We start from the raw sequence: 25,791 nt of genomic DNA, 5'->3' as shown, positions 1-25,791 counted from the left end.
AATATTAACTCTAGTGGTTTTCCCCAGATTGTTTACCAGTGCAAGTTTTAATTTTGTGTTTCTGGAGGAACAGTGTATGCTGTGTTCATAAACATAATCCTTATCTTACTCCTTTTTTTAAAAATTTTAAGGGAAAGATAGAGAAAGATTTTGAGCAGTACATGCAATAAAAAACAAACCATTGACTAGATATTCAGGTTTGCTTGTAAAATCTGTCTCTCTCCCTTTTTAAAAATATTTTTATCCCGATGCACCCCAAGCAAAATCTTCCTTAATGACAGTGTGAAATGCCAGGAAGCACCCATCCACTGGAATCTTCTGCTGGCTGTGGAGTTGCTGGAAATCTTGCAATAACCATCATCATTGTTTCTATAGTAGAAGGAGGAAATGCTTCTCCAAGAAACATTTTGGGATTGTCATCATATATCACCTCATCAATATATAGTATGGAGCTGATGGATCTGTTTTATATTCCTTTTGATGGATAAGTGGTATCTGGTGTACCATTCCTATACTGTCCTCTCCAACTCCATCCCCCATTTGTATCCTGCAGTCCTATGGATGTGGAGAATAAATTATATTTAATTTCCCAGGGCCTACTTCCCTGGCATTAAGTGCAGAGCTACGTCCTCTGTTTAATTGTGTTCTAAAGAGCAGGCTGCTGTGCTATTTCAATGAGTATACTTTCAACTTCATTGTTCTGCTGCTGTTCTTTGGAGGCAAAACATTCTCATCAACGAAGAGCAGGAAGATGCATTATTAATAGGTAGCACAGAGGCTTGCATGAAAATCAAGAGGTTGAGTTATATAATAATCAGTAGATTGTTTGCTGTATAAAAAGCCACTAGATCTGCTTTGGTCTTTTCTGCCAAGAGGTTAGAATGTGTGGTACAAGAAATGCTTTTCTTTTAATCTCATCTCATAACATCTTAATTATTTAGAAGTGAATGAGAAAAAAATGTGTTACATAAATCCTTTCTTTTCTTAAATATACAGATAAAGTATCACTGAACTCATGGACATGCATCTCTGAGTAGTTGACAGAAATGATCTGACATTGCCTTCTTCTTGGGACATTTATTTTCAACTTTCCAGATTAGCCTATAGCCTTGCTAATATCCCATTCAAGGATTAACCTGGCCTGACTACCAGGGGTGGGTTTCAACCAGTTCGCGGCGGTCCCTGTGAACCGGTTGGTCGCCGAACCTGGAAATAAGTAACTTCCGGGAACGGCGAAGGGTGCGCCCACCCGCCCGCGGTCCTTACCCGGTTTTGACGAGTTCTGCACTTCCACGCATGCGCAGGACACATACAGCGCCTGCGCGATCGTCCAGGAGCAGCTGGAGCGTCGTGCAGATGCTAGTACGCATGCATGCACTGCGCGCGTGCACGAGGACGCCGCCGGCCCCGTTCCAACCGAACCGGTTGGAACGGGGCGAGAAACCCACCCCTGCTGACTACTTAGCTTTTTGAGATCATACAAGGTTTACTAAGTGCTGTCACAAGTGGAGCTTTTAACAATCTGCTCTTTTGGCTGGAATCATAACAGGAAACCAAATTGACTAGAAACCGGAGGCATTCCTGTTAGGTATAATGACGACGACTAAATATAAAAAAGAGACTCTATATCTAATTTTACATATAATGACTGCATCTAGGATTGCATTCGCTCAGAGATGGACAAACAAGTCAACATCAAATGAATGTGAAATAATAAGAAAGATTCTGGACTGTGCTGAGATGGACAAGTTAACAAAAGAAATTCAGGGAAAGGAAGAGGCAGAATATTATCTGGTATGGGGAAAATGGTACAGGTGGTTGGAGGAAAGAAATAAAGATTAATGACAAGAACCTAAGAAAGATAATAATTATAAACCAAGGAAAATGTTACATATACATAAGAGGAACAAAGTCTGCCAGAGGCAGACAGCCAAAATATAGATAGATAAGTAAAAGATAATGAAACAAGAAAGTTAAAAATTGTGAAATTTAAGTGAAATATATTAGGAGGGAAAACATTGTAAATAAGAATGTACCACTAAAACTGCTATTACAAGAAGCTCAAGTGTGTTGTATAAATGTAGTCTATGTCTATGTCTTTGTATTTGAGTGTCTAAAAATAAAATTTAAAAAATCTGCTCTTTAGGTTTTTTTATATTCTAAAAATATATTTGTTTGCTTCTTTTTAGTAGCAAACCGGTGTAGAGATATTGTTTTAAAATATGGAAGCTCTTTTGTAGTTTGGAAAATTTGCACGGGCTTACCTACAAATCCTGGCCTCATCCCTGTTGCAAAAGGCAGATTCTAGATTCTCTAGAATGCTCTCCAATGCTTCAAGATCAAGTTTCTGAAACTCACCTTAGAAAGATTCGGTTTGAATACAAAAAGTTTGAGATTAAGTTCCGGCCACTCCAAATGGGACTGAGAAAGACAACAAGTCTACAACATGGAACCCTTTTTTTTTTTGGAACAAACAAGTGAATTGTCAGATGGACAATTGTCAGTGGACATGAAAAAAAAATGTCCAGCATTCCCTAAGTCTTCTGTACTGTGCAATAATGGTGAATATTTGTAGCTTGGATGTAGGAAGAGGGTGAAGGTTTGTTCTATGAGCTTGTGGGTTAGTTTCCAAACGTTTCATTACCAGGATAGGTAACATCTTCAGCAGAGTTTAAGGGATGTCAGTGTCAGTGTTCTCTGTTTATAAGGGCTTCAGGTATAGGTATATCAAGTGAGGGTTTAGTGATGGGTCAGCTGTGAGTCATCAGTGAGTCTTATGATGGATTTTGTGATTTGGATTTTGTCTTGCGATAAAGAGATTACATCAAGTCAATAGTCACTAACAAAGCATGGCCAGAAGAAAAAGTGGCTCCCCCCCCCCTTATAATTATATCCCATGTTGCAGATTTCCTCCTTTTCCTCTTGCTAGAAATTTCTTGCAGAAGCCCACAAAGATAGTCATGCAAAGACAAGCAAGACACTTTAAGAAATTCTGGACAAGCAGGTTTTATTAAGTCATATCCTCATAAATATATATTTACATAGAAAGGTCCCCTTTGTTTTTTCCTAGTAAAACAAGTAATAGAACTGGAAATGTTTCTATAATATAAAAATAAAGTGCTTCTCTTTCTGTAGAGGCTGATAGCACAAATGTTTCAGTTTATTTACAAGGTGATCGGCGCAATTTCATTGCTTTAACTCAGAAGCCAGTCTTGCTCAATTCAATGGGGTTCTTCCCAGGTGAGTTTATACTGGATTTTGTCCTAGAAAAGGATGTACCAGGGTATGAAGAGAGCCACTGAAAATTATACTTACTTCTGAACTGACATCTCTAGGATTGCACTAGCGATTTTTTCACTTTCAGGAAAATAATAAACAAATGCTCCTACAATTTATATGAGCACACATAACTTTTGGGAAGTATGTTTGCTCTTGGCTGTGATATGCCTTTCCCACTGATCCATTTTTAACACTGGATTGGAACAAATATGGCTACATTGAACGATACTGTAAAATAAATAATTCTGTAAAATAGCATTAGAGCCTGTGTCACAGAATGTCTAGCTTAAAAGATTTCAATTATTTGTCCGTTCATTATGTAGTATACCAGAAAAAAAAATGTTAACTAAAAAGCTACTTCCTTTCCACAATCTGTAAAGTCAACATTCTACTATTCACTATTTATTCTGTAGTTATCATTTGAAAAATATTTGAGCTCTTTCAAATATGCAGGCATTTTAGAAGTCATGTCAGTGTAGTATGTGCCTTCGAAGTGCTTTCAGACAATATAGATGATGATTCCGTAGAAGAGACTTGGTATTTTCCTGTAGAGAAGTAAAATGGTAAAAGTCTTGCTTAGTTATTAGATACAGTATAAAGCACAAAAGAGTTCCTAAGCCTAGTTGCCTTTAAACTGTTCTTTGAGCTTAAGAGGAAACCAAAGAAAACAAGAATAAGCCTGCATAAGACCATCAAAATTAAAATATGCAGATTCATAGTAAATTGTAAATAGTCCTCTTCAATTCTTAACCTGTCAGTTACAATTAACAACCCTTTTCAAATTGCATTCCAGTGTCACTGCCTGCCTTTCGAGTGTGACAGTATCAACCATATCTAGAAAATGCTCAAAGATAATGAAAATATCCACATCGCTTGCCTTATTGGCCACACACCAGGACCAATGGAAGAGTTATCATTGAAGAAGTTACCTGGTTGGGTAGCAAAACATCTGCAAGCAAACAACCAAGTTCAGAAAGCACCAAGGACCCCTCATGTCAAGGAGTCAGACCAGAGTTTTATTTTATTATCTTTAGCCGTTTTCCAGACATGATGACTGCAGTCATAAGACCCCTGACACCTCAGAGATCCTGAATAGATTGTACATTTAAAAGGAACATTTAAAAGGAACATTTAAAAGGAACATTTATATTGAATGTATTTACATAAATAACTGAGAAGGCAAATTGTATGTACATTTCAAGGTTACCAAGCCTAAAAATTGGACTAATTGGATCTTTAATGATTTAATGAAGTGTTTATGTTTTTAAAGGCAATTCCATAAACAGTCTAAGAATCCTTTAACAGTATAAGAGGAATTTGACTGGCTTATAAAATATATATTTGGAGGTTGAGCTGATAAAAAAAAAAATACAGAATAGCAACAATGGGAAATGTCACATTTTTTCATCACATACCTGTTTTACCAAACAAATTATTTAAACTTCTTGAAACAGTTGAATTGATAGAAAGTGCAGGAGCCGACATGCCTTGTGATGTTGACTGTAAAAGGGAAACATATACTAATAAAAAAGATATCAAAACATGTGCTTGTACATTTTTATTTTGCCAACCATATACACAATTAGAAATAAATCTCTCTCAAAACAACTGCTTTTATTTTCAAATCAGCATGGATTAATTAGTTTTCTTCATCTCCCAACTACAGAAATAAAGTGACAAAATCTTCTCATGATTCACTTGCCGAGGTGGAATGCTATCTTTGAATCTAAATCCACCATGCACTGCTCGAGCTAAAGCCAGATACTGTATAGCATGGCCCCTTTATCAACACAAGTCATTTTCTCCATGTAGGAGTATTTGATTCCACCCTTTATTTAGAATGAATATTACCTTTGAGTGTTGTGAACTCCACCTGCACCAAGAATATTTATTCCGTATAGCTTCTCGTACCTGTGTGTTTCATAGAAAATGAATCTTAATGCTTAATCATGTATGTAGTTGCATGTAATTTTATTGCGTAATTTTATTACACAATAAAACAATAAACCAAAACAGTAAATATCCTAAAATTGTGTTCTTACCTTCTTATCCCAGAGAGTTCCACCCAACAGAATGAATAATCCCTGAAAAATATTCAAAGATTGAAATTACATCTTTCAGCTCTCACACTACTATACAAAGTATTCAATACGACTGATTTCCCACGAGTATTATTACAGAGGAAAAAGTATGAAATATGAAGATTATGAACAAAAATAGCCCATTTCAGTGTACAGAAATTGCAAACAATCTAAGACAAAGTTTTAAAGGACTGATAACCAAAAGATTGATTCATACTAGAAACAAATTTTCAAAAAAGAAATGGGTGTTCTGATCACTCCCTGTGATCAGGGAGTGATCCCTGATCCCTCCCTGGAATATTCCAGGGAGTGATCCCTCCCTGGAATATTCAGAAACAACAAACTGTCTCAGGACACATAGCTAGGAATCAGGAAAGAGAACACGATTCCCCACAGTTCTCAAGATTCAGAGATCAGAAATGCTACTTTATTTGTTTATTTAACTTTACACATTCTGGATACCATGTAGTTCCGTCACTGATTTGTTTAGTTTGGCAAAGTATATGCCAATTAAAATCCACAGAGGTAATTATGATAATTTATTTTGCACAAGGTAGTTTGGCTTATTTCTATGCTAAACCAAAATTCAAGAAGCAGATAACTGAACTCATTCATTCAATTTATTCATTTATTAAATTTATTAAAATTTTATGCCACCTATCTCACTAATAAAATAACCCCGATGGCAAAAACTACTATTAGCGTTGCCATTTTCAAGAACAATGTGATTTTCCAGAAACTCGTGGTTTATTATAGGATGCTGATATCAATGACATCATTAGATTGCATGTTATGGAAAGAGCTGCTTGAATCACCCCTCAGTTTAGATTAAGTATGTATTATAACACAAAGAGATACCCAAAGAAAATATCGCTGATGTTTTTGACATCTAACTATTCCAAACAGCTGATATTATCAATCCACTTACCTGAAAGGCATTGAAAATAGTAAATAACATATGGAATATTTTGGGACTTCCTGGAACAACTGTGGCCAGTCCAAATCCCCAAGTAAGACCTAACAGTGGTGTCAGTACACCAATGCTCTTGGCAATTCGATACAAAGAACTCTTTTCTTCATTGATGGACTTTTCCCCAATTGAACGTCTTGATATTTTTGCTATAACCACAACAGTAACAATAGCATTAATAGCAACAACGATCATGGCAGGAATCACTAAGGCTAAGACGGCTTTGCTTTCCTCCCAGTTGAGAAAGCAGCTCTTTTTCCTTGTGTAAGAAGAATATGGAAGGGTGCTGGCTATTGTGATGGCTGCTATTATTAGAGGACAGATGTATCCCAAGCAGAAGCCAAGGGTTTTCATGATGGTTTTGCTTGCATTGTGTAGAAGAAAGACCAAGTGATAGAAGAGCATCAGTCCCAAAGCAAGCATCCAAAAGAAGACACAGAGGTAGAAATAGTGAACGAAAAAAGTTGCCACTATGCAAAGATTCCCCTCCACTGCATAATTTTGGTCATGTGTTGCAGCAACAACAATGAAGCAGATATCTGCACTCAAGAGAGAAACTGCAATGTTCAGAATACAAACATGGCGCATGTATGCAATTCTTGTTTTAGTGACTGATTTCCACACAACCAGTTCTATTCCAAGGCAAATAATCAGGCTGACTATAGAAAGGCTCAGGCCAATGTAAGTGATATAAGTCAGTTCATCCAGTGACGTTTCCTCATCGGGAGACATGAGCATGGCAAAGGAAGTTGTGTGATTGCAAGAGCAAATGACACTGTCCCCGTCATCCTTAGTTTCACAGCCCGTATCATCCCAGTCTCCTTCTTCTGCCAAACTGAAATTCCAAAAGACACATTGTGGATTGTTCGTGGACTTTTCACGCTTTCCAAAAGCCATTTTGATCTGGAAATCCTCATTTATTTGGGGATTTATTACTGTCGACATTACCAAACTATTTACCATTTCCTTTCTATACTGTGGAATGATACGTTCAAGTGTTGAATAAGCCACACTGACGATCGTGATTGATTTCTCAGTATCAAAATATGCACCCTCAATAAGCACACTTCCCATGAGGCCTGCAGACTGTGAAAAAGCAAAGCTGCTGTTATAACTGGAGGGATTGCTTTCGCCAATAACAGTTCCTTTGATTTGAAGACTTTTCTGTATGATTGAAGGAATAGATTGATTAATTGGTTGGAGTGATCCTAAAAATTGTTCTACCGAACCAAGTAATTGAGAACTCCCATTCTGTACATATTTCCAAGTTTCTGTTGGACTGGTGATAATAGATTCTACAGTAGACCCAAAGTTCTGGAAAAAAAGTAGGGGGGGGGATAATAACTCTTTTTAATTACCAGGTTGCATTAGAAAATCCTCTTCCTGTCAGTGTATCTCAATCCACTTACCAACTTCCAACACAAAGATCCTAGTGTTAAAGTCTAAAATTCTTCTAACACTTGAAATATGTTATTAAGTTCAGATATGATAGTACATTATAACAGTGTGGAATTATACAAAGGATTAGTCATTAACTTCTACTAGCATCAGCTAGGGATCTTATGAGTAAGGGTCTAAATAGTGATATTTAATCATTTCTCCATCAAAATTGGAACTTTGCTCTAATTTTCAGGTTATCACCAAACTCATCATGAATGTAACATGATCCTCCCCATCATTGTGTCATAGTTATTGTAATTTCAAATGCCCTACAATATTTCAAAAAGGAATATTAAATAGAAAGAATTATAAGCACAAAAATCCTATAGAGTGCTCTTACTTTGTCATCAGTCAGTCTCAGTCAGGGAGCTTTGACCCACCCAAGAAAACGTGTTTAGGCATCTGTACTATATGGCCCATCTATACTATATCTATATTCACGTATATGTGTCCATATGTAACCACCAGAAATAGCACTCCCAAAAAGGAAATGGCCAGAAAAAAAGAGAAAGAAATTATATTAAATCAGTTTGGGTTTTAGTAGTGTTGGCAGAGACCAACTGGGCAGTTGGGAAATTTTGGCTACAATACTGAAAAGAAGTTCAGGAGTCCTGGGTGGGAAAAGTTGGTTTAAAAGGTCATGAGGATTAGCTCCTTCTGTAGACAACTTAAGACTTTTCAAGTTAAAAAAAAGGGTGCTATTGTGTTTCTTATTCTGCTTTCGATACTGACACTAACACCGTTCGAGTAGATAGCAAGTAAAGTACCCCCAAGCCGTTTGCTACTTACTCCCATATTCTCTTCATTCGCCTCTACTGGTATGGTTGATACCAAAGTCAGGGTTTCAAGAACAGCATTTAGGTTTGCAGCAGACTTGTTTATTTCCGCCTGTGTCTGCTCGGTGGTTTCTTTCATTTTTTTAAGGAATGAGGGCAACTTCTCCTGGGAGTCTGGACTGGAGGCCAAAGACTAGAATTTGAATTAAAGACATGTTAAAGATAAATTAGATGGCATGGCTGGATCATCAGCTAAACTGAACAGTTTTGGCTGCTTGAAAAAAAAGTGCTGAATGTTGGGAACTCTGCTTGTGACATGGCAATGAAGACACATCACTTAAGTTTTTTCACAAGTTAACAATGTCCAGTTGCCACTCAATGGGATGAAGAGACATTCCACTTTGAAGAAGACACCATATTAATTTACCGTTTTCCCTTTTGGGGCTAAAGACCTTCTGCTAGAAGAGCAGGTAGCAGCTGGGGCCAGGGAAACCCTTGCACAAATTCATAGTGCCCACCAATTTCACCCATTCCTGGACTGGGAGATTTTGCTGATGGTCATTTCTGCCTTAGTCACCTCCCATTTGTTTATTGCAATGCATTCTACATGGGGTTGCCCTTGAGGACTATCCAGAACCTGCAACAGATCCAGAATGTGGCAGCACATAGTTTCGGATGCCAGATAGTTCGCCTGAAAATTCACCAGTACTGTGTGAGCTTCACTGACTCTCAGTTGCTTCTGGGTGCAATTCAAAGTGCTGGTTATTATCTCTAAAGCCTTGCATGACACAGGGGCAGATTATTTATGGGGGTACCTCATCCTGAAGGTATATATCTACAGTATCTTACTAGGTTAGATAGGAAGGGCATGCTTGAGGTCCTTAAATGTTGTCATCTGATACGATATGCCTTCTCAATGGTCACCCCAATTCTAAAAGGCTAGTGCCTACAATCTGAAGGATCCCTATCCTTTTAGCTTTCCTCCAATATTGAGTTAGAATGAGGGTTACCCCAGGAGGCTGTTTGGTCTGTCAACTGCAGAGATGGATGTTTTTGTTTTTAATATCTATTTTCTTGTTTTGAGACATTTGGATCATTTAAAGAGATAGGCAGTTATATAGGTTATGTAAATAAAAAATATCATTAATTAACCCTTTGAGAGAGTGTGGAAGTGGAACTATGTTTTTTAACTTTAATAATTCCACAGAGAGTCAGAAGGAAAAAGCTGAGCTCACCTGATCAACAAGACACAGACAATAGTCTAATCTAGGATAGAATTCCAGAATATTCTTCAAGAGAGTGGTGATATTTCTTGACATATGCAAATAGATATGTAAATATATTACTGATATACTGTAAATATTTGTATGCATGTATGTATTCTTGTGTGTGTCTTTGTGTGTCTATGTGTAAAGCCAAATTAATAAAATATGTATCTATATCTAATCTTTATTTATATCTATATCTACACACACACACACACACACACACACACACACACAGATAGTTTGGTGTGTAGTGTCAGGCCTGCAGCCATATTCCTTTTGGATCTTTGGCCTGCCACACTTTCTATTATTCTACTATGCTGTTTCTATTGTGGGAAAATGGGAGGGGGGATGGTATGGAGTTAAATGCTATGTAGCATTTCTAGAATCCAAGGTCATCCTTTCTCTCTACACCTCTGCACCTGACCAGAAGTAGATGGGTGGAACTGCCAGCATGGCAGTGGAAGATTGGGCCTTGTGATGGGTTTGTGGGTGGGTGGGTGGGTGGGGGCAAGATCATAAACTTTTAACTGGGTGGGGAAACCAGGAAGCTTTCAGATACGGGTTTCCACAGATGTGCCAACATGGCTCTCTTAATAAATTGGAACTTTGAGCAATACTTTGCCTTGGACTCTGATTTAATTTTGGATGCTATTTGGAAGCCTGACATGTAGTTTGTTGAAGTACAGGTAGTCCTTGAATTACAGCCATTTGTTTAGTAGCCATTCGAAGGAACCTTAAACTGTTGCAGCATATGCAATGCAACACTTTACGGCCATGTTGTTAGCAATTCAGTCCCATTCAGAAACTAAGGGCCACCTGTGCTGTCCAGCTGTTCAAAGACTTTGGAATGAGATGGAAAAATGAATCTATGTTCTTGACCATTAATCAAAACTACTGGGACCTCCTTCTTCCTAGACAACATCAGTAAAAGAGAGAATTGGTCCTCCCTATGAGGCAGAAAACCCTTGGTTGTAACAATCAGGTTGAAGAATTAAAGGGAAGCTCACTCAGACCTCTTCCATTGATCTCAATTCTCAGAGCACTTTGTTTCAATAGACCTCAATTCCTCTGACTTGGCCTGGATTTACTATGGAGACTGGAGCATGATTACCTCAGCAGAATTCAAAAGGTCATTGATGGGACCAGCCAGGCAGTTGTTTCTATGAACAATCCATTTAGTACGATCACATCTATAAATGATGTTTCCTCTCACAGAGTTACTTGTCCCCTGCAAATTTAAGCAAGGCTTTATGATCTGTGCTTCATTTGCTCCCACACCAATGTCTGAGGAATTGCACACTACATTCTTTGCTGTGGGGAAAGAAAGGTTTTTAAAAGTTACATCTTGCTTTCTGAGTCACATGTCTACTTACATATTTATAAAGCTAGCTACAGTTCATCAGGAATAAGAACTCTTCCATTGCACATATGAACAAAGCATCTATTTCTTACAACATTACAAAGAAACTCTTTTTAACTGAAAAATCCTGTAGTTTATTCCAGTGAAAGTGTGTGAATAATTGATGAAGGAGATTTTCCCCCCTCCCCAAATAAGCCTAATTTTTAGATGTTAAAGGAAGATGGCTTTTAAAGGACACAGTTATGTAGATCTTTAATTTGGAAGGAAAAGGAAAGTATGTCTTCACATTAAAATTCCTGTTTTCCAATGAGGAAGCATCAAACAAGATATTTTTGGAATGGAAAAAATACCCCCCCCCCTCATTTTTCTACAGTGGGAAAGGCAGAGCCTTCAGAAAAAAATGCAAGATGTAAAAGACCCAACATAAACAAATTATCTCTTAGCGTACTCCAGATATTTTTCAAGCAAACCTGTTTGTACTAGAGATAAAGCAGATAATCCTATATTATATTAAGATTGATTTGCATGCATTAGTGACTGATTTATGCAATGCAATAGCAATAGCAGTTAGACTTATATACCGCTTCATAGGGCTTTCAGCCCTCTCTAAGCGGTTTACAGAGTCAGCATATTGCCCACAACAACAATCCGGGTCCTCATTTTACCCACCTCGGAAGGATGGAAGGCTGAGTCAACCTTGAGCCGGTGAGATTTGAACAGCCGAACTGCAGAACTGCAGTCAGCTGAAGTAGCCTGCAGTGCTGCATTTAACCACTGTGCTACCTCAGCATTCTCTCTTACCTGGTATAAAACGTAGGACCATAGCTGGACTTGTCACATTTTGATTGATTTCATTCATAAACATACAATGCATCTGGAGTGCATATCCTTCTGAATTGCAGTGTATGTCTGTGAAACTTTGTATGGAATAGTAGCAATTGAGATTATTTATTCTTCTTTTTTCTGTAAAGGAACAAATTATTTAATGTGGGGTTAAGGTTTCAACATCCAGAGTAAGAAGCTAGTCTCCCACTCTTAACCTAGATATTAGTCAGGTTTATTAAAATAGATGTATTCATATATGCCCTGTTCTCCCCAAAATAAAACCTCCTCGGATAATAAGCCCAATTGGGCTTTTGAGTGCATACACTAAAATAAACCCTCCCCCCAAAATAAGCCCTCCCTGAAAATATTGCAACACAGCAGCAGCCATGAGGTGACCACACTCGCTGCTTTCTGCACCTCAAAAATAATAAGACCTCCTGGAAATAAGACCAAGCGCTTATTTCGTGGATCAGAAGAAAATAAGTCCCTGTCTTATTTTCGGGGAAACACAGTAGTTAGGTGAAGACATTTTGTGTTAAATCTCTGAGAAAACAACTTTTTAACTGTTTGACAGTTTCAGTCGAGACTCTGAGGGCTTAGGCCCTGTTTTCATCCAGTTACCATCTATAACTTAGACTCCTGAAAATGGAAAATATTTATAGCTCAGGGATGAAATGAGGGGTCCTTGGTACTCTCTGAGCTTGGTTGTTTTTTTGCAGACATTTCATTACCCAAAGTAAGTAACATCATCAGTGAGACTAAGGAATGGGAATGTTTACTAGTATGGATGATGTTACTTAGTTTGGATAATGAAACATCTGCAAAAAGAAAAACCAAGCTCAGAGAGCACCAAGGAGCCCTTCACATAGACACTTGATACAGGTTTTTCCTTGAATACTAATCAACATTAGGGAATTAAGTATATGGAAATCACTAAGGGAACTGGTGCTGAATCTCAGATTATTCAACCCTTTCCTTTGTGATTGTAAGCCGCCCTGAGTCCCCTCAGGGAAAAGGGCGGCCTATAAATGCTCAATAAATGAAATGAAATGAAAGCTCCAGGACAGTGTTTCTCACCCTTACTAACTTTTAAGATGTGTGGATGTCAACTCCCAGCATTTCTCAGCCAGCAAAAATTGAGGTGCACACATCTCAAAGCTGCAAAGGTTGAGAAACACTGATGTAGAAGCAAACTGTGATTTTCGGTTCCACCACAAAATCGCGGAGGACAAAATCGCGCTCGACGAAAGCGCGCATTTGACGTCATCACAGCGCGACGAAAACATCGCGCTGTGATCGAAAAATGTAAAAATAAAGCTAAAACCTTCCCCTAACCCCCCCAAACCTACCCCTAAACCTAACCCTAACCCTAACCCTTAACCTAACCCTAAATCTAACCCTAAACCTAACCGTTAACGTAACGCTAAACCTAACACTAACCCTTAACCTAACGCTAAACCTAACGCTAACGCTCTAACCCTAACCTAACCCTTAACCTAACCCTAACCCTAACCCTAACGCTTACCTTTATGTGAATGGGGTTGGTTTAATTTTAATTTTATTTCAATTTTTAATTTTTTTCGTCGCGCTGTGATGACGTCACATGCGCGCTTTCGGCGAGCGCGATTTTGTCCTCCGCGCTTTTGACGGGTCACGGTGATTTTCATGGTTGCATTTGACCTTGCCAAACCCCCATTATGTTTTCAAGAGAAATGGATATCTAGCTATTCATCAACAGCTCTACTTCCACCCAGCCTATGATTACTTACCTGCCCTAATATTGCGATCCTGAGAAAAAAAAGAAACAGTGTAATTTTCCATCCGGTGTGTACAACATTCCAGACGTCTTGTTTCTGGACAGGAAACTACTGTCTCTATGGGATCTCTTATGATCTCTTGAGGCCGGAGCAACGGAATAACTTTAATTGTTATATTTCCAAAGCTGCTCAAAAAACTTTGGGAAAAGTTGCATGTATAGATGCCTAGAAAAATAAAACCAGCAGGTTTAACAAATGCAAAAGAAATTAAAAACAGACAGGTTTAAAGCAGCAGCAACTATCATTCAAGTCCTCTAAAATCAAGGAGTAGAAACGAATTAAAAGGCACTTTAGTGAACACATTATTTCATTGATAAAATTATTTTTTTCATGAATGAGATGGCTGAATGAAATGATTCATGTTTTGACTCACCAGTCCAGTCCTGGTTTGCCCTAGGTACAGTTAGCACAGATGTGGCACCTGTGGAGCTCTTCGTGGTGGTGTACCACATGCTACCTATTTCCTTAATAGTCCTGCCATTCTGAATTTTCCAAACAATTGTGTCATAATTGCTCACATCACTCTGGCATGTTAAAAAGAAAGCATCTCCCTCGGAAACAATGTCCTTTGAACTAGAAAGGGTTATTTTTGCTGGTGAAACACAAAATAAAAAGACATTATTTAGTATTTCATTAAGAGACCAGCATTACAAAAGAGACTTATTGGAGAATTGTGTGATTTGCCTTCCTAATACGAAGATTAGTTCTCATATATTAAGACATTAGTTCTACCATACAATACATGTTCTAATCTTTTATTGACCATTCTAGATCCTCAGTCCTAAAATGTTTTGCTTCCATCATTTGTTGTGTTCCTTAGCATGGTTTAATAAAGTATTTCTCCTTGTATTTTTAAAACAGCTGGCACAAAAATATATGTTTACATCATCTTGTTAATTGCTGTGGGTGGTTTTTGATATCTCCAGAATGTTTCACCATAGCCTATGAAGATTGCCCATTAGTTGGCAGGCATACTCTAGCAAAGATTCAATAGCAGAAAAATTGGAAATCACCCCGCCCCTTCAACTCTGTCTCAATCTCTTTAAAAAAAAAGCAGAATCCCCACCTCCATTCTATAATATCAGAAGGACAAAAAGAATACAACACATATTTACAAACAATGTGTGGCCAGAAAAGCAATGTGAAGTGAGATGAAAGGTTGTATGGAGAATTGTATGAGTCAAGCCAGTGGTGGGATGCTCCCGGTTTGGCTCAGATCAGGCGAAACAGTAGTGGCGGCAGCAGGAGGCTCCACCCACCCACCTGGACGCTTCTGCACATGCACAAGCGTGCACGTGTGCACGAGTGAACCGGTAGTAAACAAAATTGAAACCCACTACTGAGTCAAGCCTATATCAAAAATTTAAGAGCAAAGTCTAAAATAAGCAGTTAATGTTTGAAAAACTTTTAGAATCCAGTGGAGGAACTAAACAAGCTTTCCATGGGTCAAAGTCTTGCTGTACTGTGTCACAAAAAATCCCCTTCTTGCTTTCTCAAGATCCTGGTCTCTTGCCACAAACTTTATACATGATTTTGTCCACATTCATTTATAGTCAATCCCTTAAACTGCATCTTAGCTAGAAGCATTTATGCAAAAGTGCTAACTTCAATACTGTATTCTAAATCTAGTAGTACAGATTTTCTCAGATGATTACTGAATCTATCCACAATAGCCAGAAAACAGGTGCAATATCCAAAGAAATGCTTACCCACACGAAAAAATGTCACTTTGATTATTCTATTGGCACGAGCACCATAGGTGGTATTTAGCTCACATGTGTAATCAGTGCTGGTACCAGACTTATCTGCTGGACATTGAGATTCACTAGCCTTCAGCAAGTAGATGGTACAGTTGTTCATTGAATTAGTGCTTCCTGCAAAGAAAAGCAATCAATCTGAAAAAGATTGAAGAAAGGCTGATGCTTGAAATAAAGCTATGTAGTATCTGAGTTTCTGCCTCCTATAGTACTTATACATTGCATGCATTGGAAGAAGAATGGAAAAGGAATTTGTAAGTTGTTGTGATGGTTAAATTTATATCCCACCTTTCTTACAAAAGCTCAAGGCAGTATACACAGTCCTCACCCCTCCATTTTCCCCCAACAAAAACCTGTGAGATGAGTTGAGCTGAGAATTGTGTTCCCTTTACTGAACATGCATAAACAGGAAAAGGTTGAATGCATGCAAAATAATAGTAACCCAACCTAAGTTACCCAAAATAATAGTAACAAATTTAGCCACCCGAAAACATTGCTGCTTTAGATAGTGGGATAGGCAGCATATAAATATAATAAATAAATAAATAAACTGTGGGCTCATGACTGCAGCAGCAAAGGCTGATTGGTGTTGCTAAGCTGTGGGACAGTAGGCAGGGGATCCTTTTTTAGCCTCACAATTACAGTTCTAGATCAGGTCTAAGTGGAGGCACATTGACATGAGTTCAGAGTCTCCTGTACATGAGGAGCCTCCTTCCTCCAAAACAAAGTTTAATTAGTATGTGTGGCATTCTGAGCAGATAAAGTCCAGGGTCATTGTTAACTTTATAAACATTTCAAATTTTAAATTAATAATAATTAAAGTTCAAGAAAGGTCAGAATACATCCAAAGAAGAGGGAAAGAAGGGGAAGAAAGAGTGGTGTCTATCTAAAAGCTTTTCATGTAATGTGTTCCTCCCTCCCTCCCTTCATTCCTTCCTTTGTTCCTTTGTTCCTTCCTTTGCATCTAGATCAGTGTTTCTCAACCTTGGCAACTTGAAGATGTCCGGACTTCAACTCCTAGAATTCCCCAGCCAGCATTTGCTGGCTGGGGAATTCCGGACATCTTCAAGTTACCAAGGTTGAGAAACACTGATCTAGACACTATGAGACAATGCCTTGAAGGATGTGTGTGATATATTATTATACCTTTTACTTTATATATTTTAACTAAGAAATATGTGAACATTTTAACATGTCACTATTGCATGTATTTACAATTTATTCATATATTCTGGCACATAAATATGTCCCTGGTTGGGAGAAAACTAGTCAAAATATATATTTCCGCACATGGCATATAAGAAATTGGAAGGAACACTGACTGAGAAAGAGTTGTTGGATCAAAGCAACCTAGAGAGCTTCAATGCCCGAGGAGGAAGCAGAAACTAAATTTCCCTGCTTCTCACTGTTAACTCTTGCCCCCACACTGGTTCTCTGATGAATGCATTGGATTAGATGCATGCAGGAAGGCCTAGAATTAAAATAAGAGGAGCTCTAGAAACAGGGTTATGACTGAAGTACCCCAGACATACAGATATTGAAAGTGCGTGTTTGACTACAATTGACTTTGAGTGTGCTAGTAATATGGAAAATATTTTCATGCTTCTCCTACAATCGCAAGCATATAAATTTACTGATTGATAGAATTTATCTCCACTACAAAGAGCCTTGTGGCAGTCTACAACATCCATCAATCCAGAGTTTAAAAAGTGGTAAAAATAAACCAGACAGTCAAGTAAATCCTAGTGTGTGGTACTTTATAATTAATTATTCAAACCCCAGGGCTTCAATTTTAACAGTCTGCAGAAGGAGAAATTGAAACTCTGGTACAGCCAATTCCACAGACCGGGTGCATCAACTGAAAACATTACCTGCCTGTGTCTAGTCTTCTCATTTTCTTTTAAAGGTTTTCCTTTTGCAGGGAGATATTTGAGCTATTATTTCCTTGTGTGTGTTAAGGGTGGGGGGATGTCATAAGGAGGTAGTACGGGGCACATCTTCTTCCCCTCTTCATAGCCATAACTACTTTATGGTTAACTAGTTGCCCCTAGGTGACCAATCCTCTGAAAATACATATTGGGATTTGCACCAGAATGGGTGTGAATCTCTATGCAATGTATCTCCATTACCATTCAGGTCTTTTTGATTTCAGAATCAGAATCAGAATAGAGCTGGAAGGAACCTTGGAGGTCTTCTAGTCCAGTCCCCTGCTCTAGCAGGAGATCCTATACCATTTCAGACAAGTGACTCTCCAATCTCTTCTTAAAACCTTCAGCGATGAAGTGCCCACAATGTCTGAAGGCAAGCTCTTCCATTGGTTAATTGTCATCACTGCTAGGAGGTTTCTCCTTAATTCCAAGCTGCTTCTCTCCTTGATTAGTTTCCATCCATTGTTTCTTGTCCTGCCTTCTGGTGCTTTGGAAAATAAACTGACTCCCTCTTCTTTGTGGCAGCCACTCAATTTTTCAATCTCAAATTTTCTGATAAGGAATGCTACATATCGCATTGACAGGTCAACTACTTTCATTCTCCCCTTTGCAGGCAAATTCGGAACTCTAGGTTTTGTGAAGGAGAAGAGAAAACAGAAATAGGAAAGCACATAACTTTCTGCCCCACTTTTCCAACTGAGATCAAGAGATTGGAGCTCTCCATGACCAAATATTATTATCTTTTTAGTCTGCAAAGGCAGCAAACAGTGAATTTGCTTAACACATTGGCTGGTGCAAGTTAGGCAATGGTGGAGCAAGAGTTACAGAATTTCAGTTCAGGTCTTGATTTTGTTTTGATGGAGGAAAGTATGAAAGTCAGATTCCGAGCCCATGTTTTTGTCCAGCTTACTGTAACCCACAAAGCAACACAAGACAGCTACACTTTCTATATAAAGAGTGCTGGAAAGTAAAAACTGATCAGCTATAATCAGCACTTAGTATAGATGATATTGCTACATACCTGAAATATTTATTGCTCCGTTGGGTCTCCAATTTATAGAGAAAAGTTGTATGTCTCTATCTGTGCAGCAGCTCAGTTCTTTTATATCTGTACCATCACAGATAATAGAAACATTTTCTGATGGCACAAGTTTAATTTGAGAGACCACTACATTAACTTCACCTCTGTATATTGAGGGCAATTTCTCTGAGTTGTCTTTAAAATTGCAAGTAAAATTATCTGCAAAAAAGACAAATATGTTAAGGGCAAACATAGTTTCCTAAAATAACACACTTGTTAGGCACAAAAGCCACTTTTGAAATACAACAAGCTTATCACAGTTCTCTAATAAAATAAATCTATGTTGCAGTTCTAATACATGAAGACATATCTCAGAGAAATAATCAGTCCCAGACTGCGCATGAGCCAGAAAGGTGAGTTGACAAAGTATAATGCAGTATTATTTTGCTTTAATAGAATAACAGTTCAGGTAACATCATACCAGTCAGCAGACCTCTAGTTGTGCAACAGGAATTTGTTTTCCATCCTAAATCTGCTCTTGAGAGTTTCCCAACCATCTTGTTCAAATTTGAGAGTGCAGCAATAATATAGGCTGGCAGGATAATTTTTGGTAATTTTGGTAAAAAAAGTTATTCAATAAAAATCATGTAACAGTGACAAAACATACTTTGCCTTCATCATTTCAGGCACCGCACCTTACAAATGAGATAGGAAAATTAGCATTGGTTCAAAGAAGGCCACCAAATGACCATTCAAATAAGTGCTGTGTGGAAAACTGGACAAAAACAGGATCCATAGGCAACTGCAGAGGGCAGACAAGTGTCAGAGCACACAAAGCCTATGACGTACACATTTGTATTCACCACTGAGAAACAAAAATGTAAGGGCAAATTTCACATGTCTTCATTATGTGCCTGCTGTCATTTTGATGTAACCTTACACTGCTGTGATGCTTATGATTGAGTCTATTGACACTTGACAGGAGAAGGTTGAGAGAGAATGTGTCAGCACTTTACAGGTTATCTGAAGAAATCCATAAATCAAACCAATAATTCTGAAGACTTAAGATACAATGAAGTTTTTGAGAGAAAATTAGGAAGCACCTTTTAAGAATAAGTGTAGGTGGAGCCAATTGGCCAGAGGAGTGGTAAGCTTTTCCCCACTGGAAACCCAAATAGGGATTCCCAGCTATTTGTTGGGAATGATCTAAGTTCTATATCTCCTGCTCTGAGAAGGGAGTTCTCCATGATGGCCTGTAATAACTTTCTTTCTGGTCTTTGCTAGTTCCATAAACAAAAGGACTCATGTTAAAGTTAACACTGTTTCCCAACAAAACCTCCACAGTCTCCCACCACAAAATGGAGACATTTGCTGGAATGACTGACTAAGGCTTTTGATATACTGGAGAGAACATGCTGATACTATCCTGTTTCCCCAAAAATAAGACCTCCCCAGATAATAAACCCAATCATGCTTTTGAGTGCATGCGCTAAAATAAGCCTTCCCCCCAAAATAAGCCCTCTCCAAAATATTACAACACAGCAGCAGCCATGAGGTGACCATGCTTACCGCCTTCCACACCTCAAAAATAGTAAGGCCTCCCCAAAAATAAGGCCAAGTGCTTATTTCGGGGGGTCAAAAGAAAATAAGGCCCTGTCTTATTTTCGGGAAAACATGGTATTAGGTAGCTGTCAGCTCATCCATACGTGCTGCTTGCCCTGGCACAAGGATGGCCCATTCACTGTTTTTTTTTTTGAGGACAGAAACTCATAAAATAATCTTCAGCCACACCCCAGACCATTATTACCAAGGCCATCTCTACCCATCTTTCCTTGCTTTTTCTCCAGACTGCTGTTTTCTGACTTTTGCCAGCACAACACAATCAATGCCATGTGTCTGCCATACAATCAACATCTCAATAGCAATAGCAATAGCAGTAGACTTATATACCGCTTCATAGGCCTTTCAGGCCTCTCTAAGCGGTTTACAGAGAGTCAGCATATTGCCCCCAACAATCTGGGTCCTCATTTTACCCACCTCGGAAGGATGGAAGGCTGAGTCAACCCTGAGCCGGTGAGATTTGAACCGCTGAACTGCTGATCTAGCAGTAGCCTGCAGTGCTGCATTTAACCACTGCGCCACCTTGGCTCCTTCAAAGTTTGCAAAAGGGCAAAATATATTTGGGAAAGGGAAAAGGGAATTCAAGGAGGAGTTGTTGAAGGCATGGAATCTGACTAATGATTGGTAGGAAAAATGCAGATCCTGATGGAAATGGAAATGACTAGAGGAGGGTAGGAATGCCTGGAATGGTGACCAGAACACACACTGCCCTGAATTCCTGCTTGTTGATTTCAATTCAGCACACAGCTTGGGCTGATATTCTGATTTGAGATTAGGCCTGCTGCTAATCTCACCACTGATGGAGGGAAATTTGCTGAAGCAGGATTATTATTGGGAATAGATCAGAGCAGGTTCCATGATATTGCCAGCATTAATCCAATCTTTTAGTATAGTCTGGCTACAGTTGGGAGACCAGCAGTGTTCAAGGGACAGTAACATTTTTTATGACACACTTCAGTACGTGTGCCTAGAGATAGTGATAGCATATAGTTTCCCCATCATAATAGATTGTGTGTGTTTGGTTATACTTGCCCAAATTTTAGATCTATGAGGAATATTATTTTCAAACAATCCTGGTTTTAAAAGGTACATTGTTGGCTCCAATAATGGACTGCAAGGACCACAAACTTTTGGATCTATTTGTATCTTCTGTCTGATGCTGCCTTTGTACTGCACTGTTTATAAGAAAAGAGTATCTGTAGCTCGGGGTGAACTGTTTTTGATGCTCTCTGGACTTGATTTTTTGATTGCAGACATTTTGTTCCCTTACTAGGAAATATCACCAGTGCGAGGAAGTGTGGGGCTTGTTCCCTGTTTATATACAATGGCTTACCCTGCTAATGTTGGTAGGGGTGTTTATAAGAATTGTTTCTGACCCTTTGACTGCTGATTATCAGGCAACACAAACAAACAGCTCCAGCACTCTTCTATTTAGAATTCAGAATTACCTGCTTCGTTCAGCTTGATGTCTATTATTGTCAGGGTTGCTATCTTGCTTCCCATTTTAATCTCTTCTGTCAATGTAAACCTGTCAGACATGATGACATTATAACTCCAGGACACCTTTCTTGAAGTATCTTCTGTCGTGCAGGTTATTTTTACTGTATCTCCCTCGAAAACGTGTTCAGGAGAAATAGAGATGTTTACTTTACCTAGCATGGCATAAAGAGAATTCTTCAAAACTAGTGGAAATCGAAATGTTTATTATCACCATTATATATTTAGTGAAATGTACAATTTAATAATTGGTGTTCAGTCTAAGGAAAGTTGCAGCTATTTTAAGATATAACACACAGATGGACTCTGGACTCCGAACTATCTTTTGGGGAGCAAAAATAAATAAATATGTCATCCTATAATTCAATATATAGTTAATCTTTCATTCATATACACATAGCACACACATATAGACACACTGTTTCAGCATGAAAAAATATTAACTTTTCAAAATATGAATTCTAAAATTCATATTCATATGTGAACTAACATATAATATAGAGCAGTGGTCCCCAACCTTTTTATCGCCGCGGACCAGTCAGCCTTTGATAATTTTACCGTGGCCCGCTGAGCGCGCGCAGGGGTGGGGGGGCGTTGTTCGCGACGACACATTGATTGTCGTGGGGGAAATAGGGGGTGGGAGTATTAGGTATCTTCACTACCATATATAAAAGGAGATACTATCTTAAATAACAAAGTGGGCCCCCACCTCCAAAATATACTAAAAGAAAAAAGATTCCATGTGCTCAACTAATTTTTTTTAAAATCATCACTATATTATGGACTACAGACATATATATATATATATGTATGTATGTATGTATGTATGTATGTATGTATGTATGTATATATATATATGTGTGTATATATATATATATATATATATATATATATATATATATATATATATATATATATATATACACACACACACACATACATGCATATATACATACCGTACGTATGTACGTACGTATATATATATATATAATGTCCAAATAACAGGAAAAGCGCTTCAAGGACCAAAGTATATTCCTTTTTTGCAGCCTTAAGAGAACTCTCGTTTTTTGAGGCTCAGAACCAGACATTCTCGTGGGCTGCAAAAAGGAAACACGACCCGGGAGCGCAGCCTCCAAGAGTCCATATCGCCAATAACTACGCGTGAGGGGAAAGGAAATGTGTTTTGTGAGGAAGAGAAAGAGCGCGCTTCACCGATGCCCGTTGGCGAAATTTTGGAAGAGAGGCAAGAGACTTCAGGCACCGAGCCCCCACCCCTGGCTGCGGCAACTGGAGCGGGCAGGAGGCAGGGAAGGGGTGGGCAAGACCGCCGCTTTTCCACCGTGCGCTGCCCCCATCTCCCCTCAAAAGACACCCCCCCGCCCTCGGCTGCCCGACGTTCTCTCTCTCTCTCTCTCTCTACCTCTCCCGCCGTTCCTTCTCACAAGCCAAGGCCGGGCGGGGAAGCCACCAGGGCCTCCAAGGGCTCCGCTTCCAGCGCATGGTCCGCCCCCTCCTCGCCTCGCTTCCAGGCGAGCCGACTGAGGCGAGAAAGGAGAAAGAGGCGGAGGCGTTCACTGAGGGGACGGCTGACTCGGGGAGGGGGCGGAGGTGGTGTAGTAGCGGGGGATTCTTCCTCCTCGCCTCACTTGCTCCTGTGCTTCCGCGCAGCTCCCCCCCTCCGGCGACGGCGCTGCATGAGTGACGAGTCGGCCGTTGCATGGCCCCCGGCCGCTGCAGCGATCATGGCCCCCGGCCGCTGCGCGGCCCGGTGCCAGGTACTCCACGGCCCGGCACCGGTCCGTGGACCGGGGGTTGGGGACCACTGATATAGAGTATTGCTTGTATAATGCTCAGCTACTTCATAGTATTATTTTGTACTCTTCTGAACATGTTTTGGAAATCTACTAAAACTACCTAGCAAAATTAAGACATTGGCATGGATATCTTAATTGCCTTAAACATTGATGTCTTCAGTTCAAAGGAGTTCTGGTTCAGGAAATGAGATAATTTTGCATGTGGGATTTTCCAAGGTGATTAACAATAATTTAGCTTAAAGAATACAAACATCATTTTCAAACAAAGCGATGCCAATCAATGGCCAGTTTTTCACAAATCCATGGTAAAGGCTGAATCTCCAAATTTGATTCTTCACTACCATAGCTTGGCCTGTGGATGTAAAATTATATTAAAACTCTAAAGATATTTTCTCACCACCAAGGACAGCAACTATATTCACCAAAACAGAAATACACATTTTAATAAAAGATATTTTAAAACATTACCAAAGATTTCTGTTGCAAATGTGGAAGCTGCTAAGTTGTATTGGTGATTTAAAAGAGCAGCTATCTTGGGATGTGCATTTTCAAGCGGGATCTGCCTTGCTGAGGTTACTTCATAGCCAACCATGATGCTTCCAGGCCTATGTAAAAAGAATATTGTCCAGTAACTTCAAGCTCATTATGTAATAAATGATACACAATATCATTCTCCTGCCAAAATAGCAGTTTGAAAGCATGCAAATATGAGTAGATAAATAGGCACCACTTCAATGAGAAGTAATAGCATTCCTGCACCTTCAGCATATAGTCATGTTGATCACATGACCACAAAAGCATCTTCAGACGATACTGATTCCCTCAGTTAGGAATCAAAGATATGCACTGCCTCCCTAGGGTCAGAGATGACTGGACAGGGGAAACTTTTACCTTTTTAAATGGCTTTTAAAGCTATATTTTCATGGTAGCTGGAGGAAAAGAAAACCAGACGTGGATTGCCTCATCATTCTCTTCTACAATTCTGCCTTATCTACTCAAAAAGCAGTATAATCCAATGTGATAGTTTATGGCTAACAGGACAAAGGCATATTCCATGGTGAACTCCTGCTTCTGCAGTAGATTTTCCATCTTCCTCAGTCACCAGAATCTACTTCAGATGGCCCATCAATCTTCCTGACAATTGTTTGTTTGTTTGTTTGTTTGTTTCTTCTAGAAAATGCTGTCCTTCAACCTCTCCCCACCAAAAAAACCATTACTGAGGGTAACCCAAAGTATCTTAACTGCTAGAATTGTATAATGGACAGTAAAGATGAATTAAAATATTGACTGCTTTGTTTTAAGTGCTTACATTGTGTTTGCATGTATATCTCTGCATTTCTATTATGAGGAGAAATATAAAACTATCAAACTCAATTACTGTACCTATATTATAACGCCTATGCATCTATATGCTATTTCTTAATTATATAATCAGAGCAATGGGAATTTCAAACTGGAAGAAAAGTTTTTTTTTTCTGATTGGACACTCTAGAATATAATGAAAATGCCCTTAACAATCCCTTGCTAGTTCAAGATTTGGCATTAGGATTGGGGAAAACATATTGTATAGGAACCAAAACATAATCTTTGATGTGTGATCATGATAGGAACAAGCTCTTCAACTTAGAATAGATATTATAACACAGATGACAAAGATATAGCTCTAGAATAGATTTGAGGATTTTTATCATGGCCAATATAATTTATTTTGCTTTCTTCTAATATCTATGCAGGTGTGATGATTATCTGAGTGAGTTTTGACTCTCCAGGTGACTACATGAACAGATCTATATAGTTTTCTAGGACATTTTTAAAAAAGTGGTTAGTTAGTACCTTGTTCATGGATGTTTTTCAACTTTCTAATTCTGGCTGACACAGTGATTAGCCCAAAGTCACCACTTGGTTTCCATGCCAAGGGGCTTTCTGTTCCTAATACAATATATTTAACTATGACAAACCTGTCTTTCAATTATCTGTAGATTATGTTTATAGAGATTGTATTATCTATAGAGTGGGAGTATTTGCTGATTTTACTGCAGAAAAGCTTATCTCTGCATTATAAGTTTGCACTACTTGAAACTAATTTTCATTTTATGCTTAGCATTTATCAGTTGGATCATTATACCAAGTCAAAACAAATCATTTTTTCAAGTGAAACAAAAAGGTTTTCATACCTGAATCCTGTAACTGTTGCATTTATGAAACCCGGTAAAGTTGAATAGCCCTCAATAAACTGAAAGAAAGCAATACATTTTGCAGAGTATTTATTATTAATTAAGGCCACATTACTTCACTTACTATTACAGACATCCTGCATACTTTCATGAAACATCAAACA

The 25,791-nt window shown here is 38.7% G+C and overlaps 1 protein-coding gene across 2 annotated transcripts in view; it reads right to left on the bottom strand.

Moving 5' to 3' along the window:
* Window positions 1-2,990: 2,990 nt before the first annotated feature.
* Window positions 2,991-25,791, bottom strand: part of ADGRF5 (adhesion G protein-coupled receptor F5) — a 42,593-nt gene continuing 19,792 nt past the window's right edge. For both annotated transcript variants that reach the window (XM_087716731.1, XM_087716732.1), the window contains 15 exons: window positions 25,628-25,686; window positions 23,922-24,058; window positions 21,591-21,794; window positions 18,523-18,741; window positions 15,526-15,690; window positions 14,190-14,408; window positions 13,769-13,981; window positions 11,976-12,137; window positions 10,926-11,125; window positions 8,560-8,739; window positions 6,289-7,644; window positions 5,322-5,363; window positions 5,131-5,190; window positions 4,695-4,779; window positions 2,991-3,824 (listed from right to left, as the gene is read on the bottom strand). In XM_087716731.1, coding sequence (XP_087572857.1) covers window positions 3,745-3,824; window positions 4,695-4,779; window positions 5,131-5,190; window positions 5,322-5,363; window positions 6,289-7,644; window positions 8,560-8,739; window positions 10,926-11,125; window positions 11,976-12,137; window positions 13,769-13,981; window positions 14,190-14,408; window positions 15,526-15,690; window positions 18,523-18,741; window positions 21,591-21,794; window positions 23,922-24,058; window positions 25,628-25,686 — 3,381 coding nt within the window. In that variant the 3' untranslated portion in view covers window positions 2,991-3,744. The remainder of the gene's footprint in view (window positions 3,825-4,694; window positions 4,780-5,130; window positions 5,191-5,321; window positions 5,364-6,288; window positions 7,645-8,559; window positions 8,740-10,925; window positions 11,126-11,975; window positions 12,138-13,768; window positions 13,982-14,189; window positions 14,409-15,525; window positions 15,691-18,522; window positions 18,742-21,590; window positions 21,795-23,921; window positions 24,059-25,627; window positions 25,687-25,791) is intronic.

The sequence above is a fragment of the Thamnophis sirtalis genome, unplaced genomic scaffold (genome assembly GCF_051295495.1).
Source record: "Thamnophis sirtalis isolate CommonGarterSnake01/CBP01778 unplaced genomic scaffold, rThaSir2_p1.2 scaffold_5, whole genome shotgun sequence".
Taxonomy (NCBI): Eukaryota; Metazoa; Chordata; class Lepidosauria; order Squamata; family Natricidae; genus Thamnophis; species Thamnophis sirtalis.
Note: the sequence above shows the minus strand (reverse complement) of the source record. Positions and strands in the feature narration are given on the sequence as shown.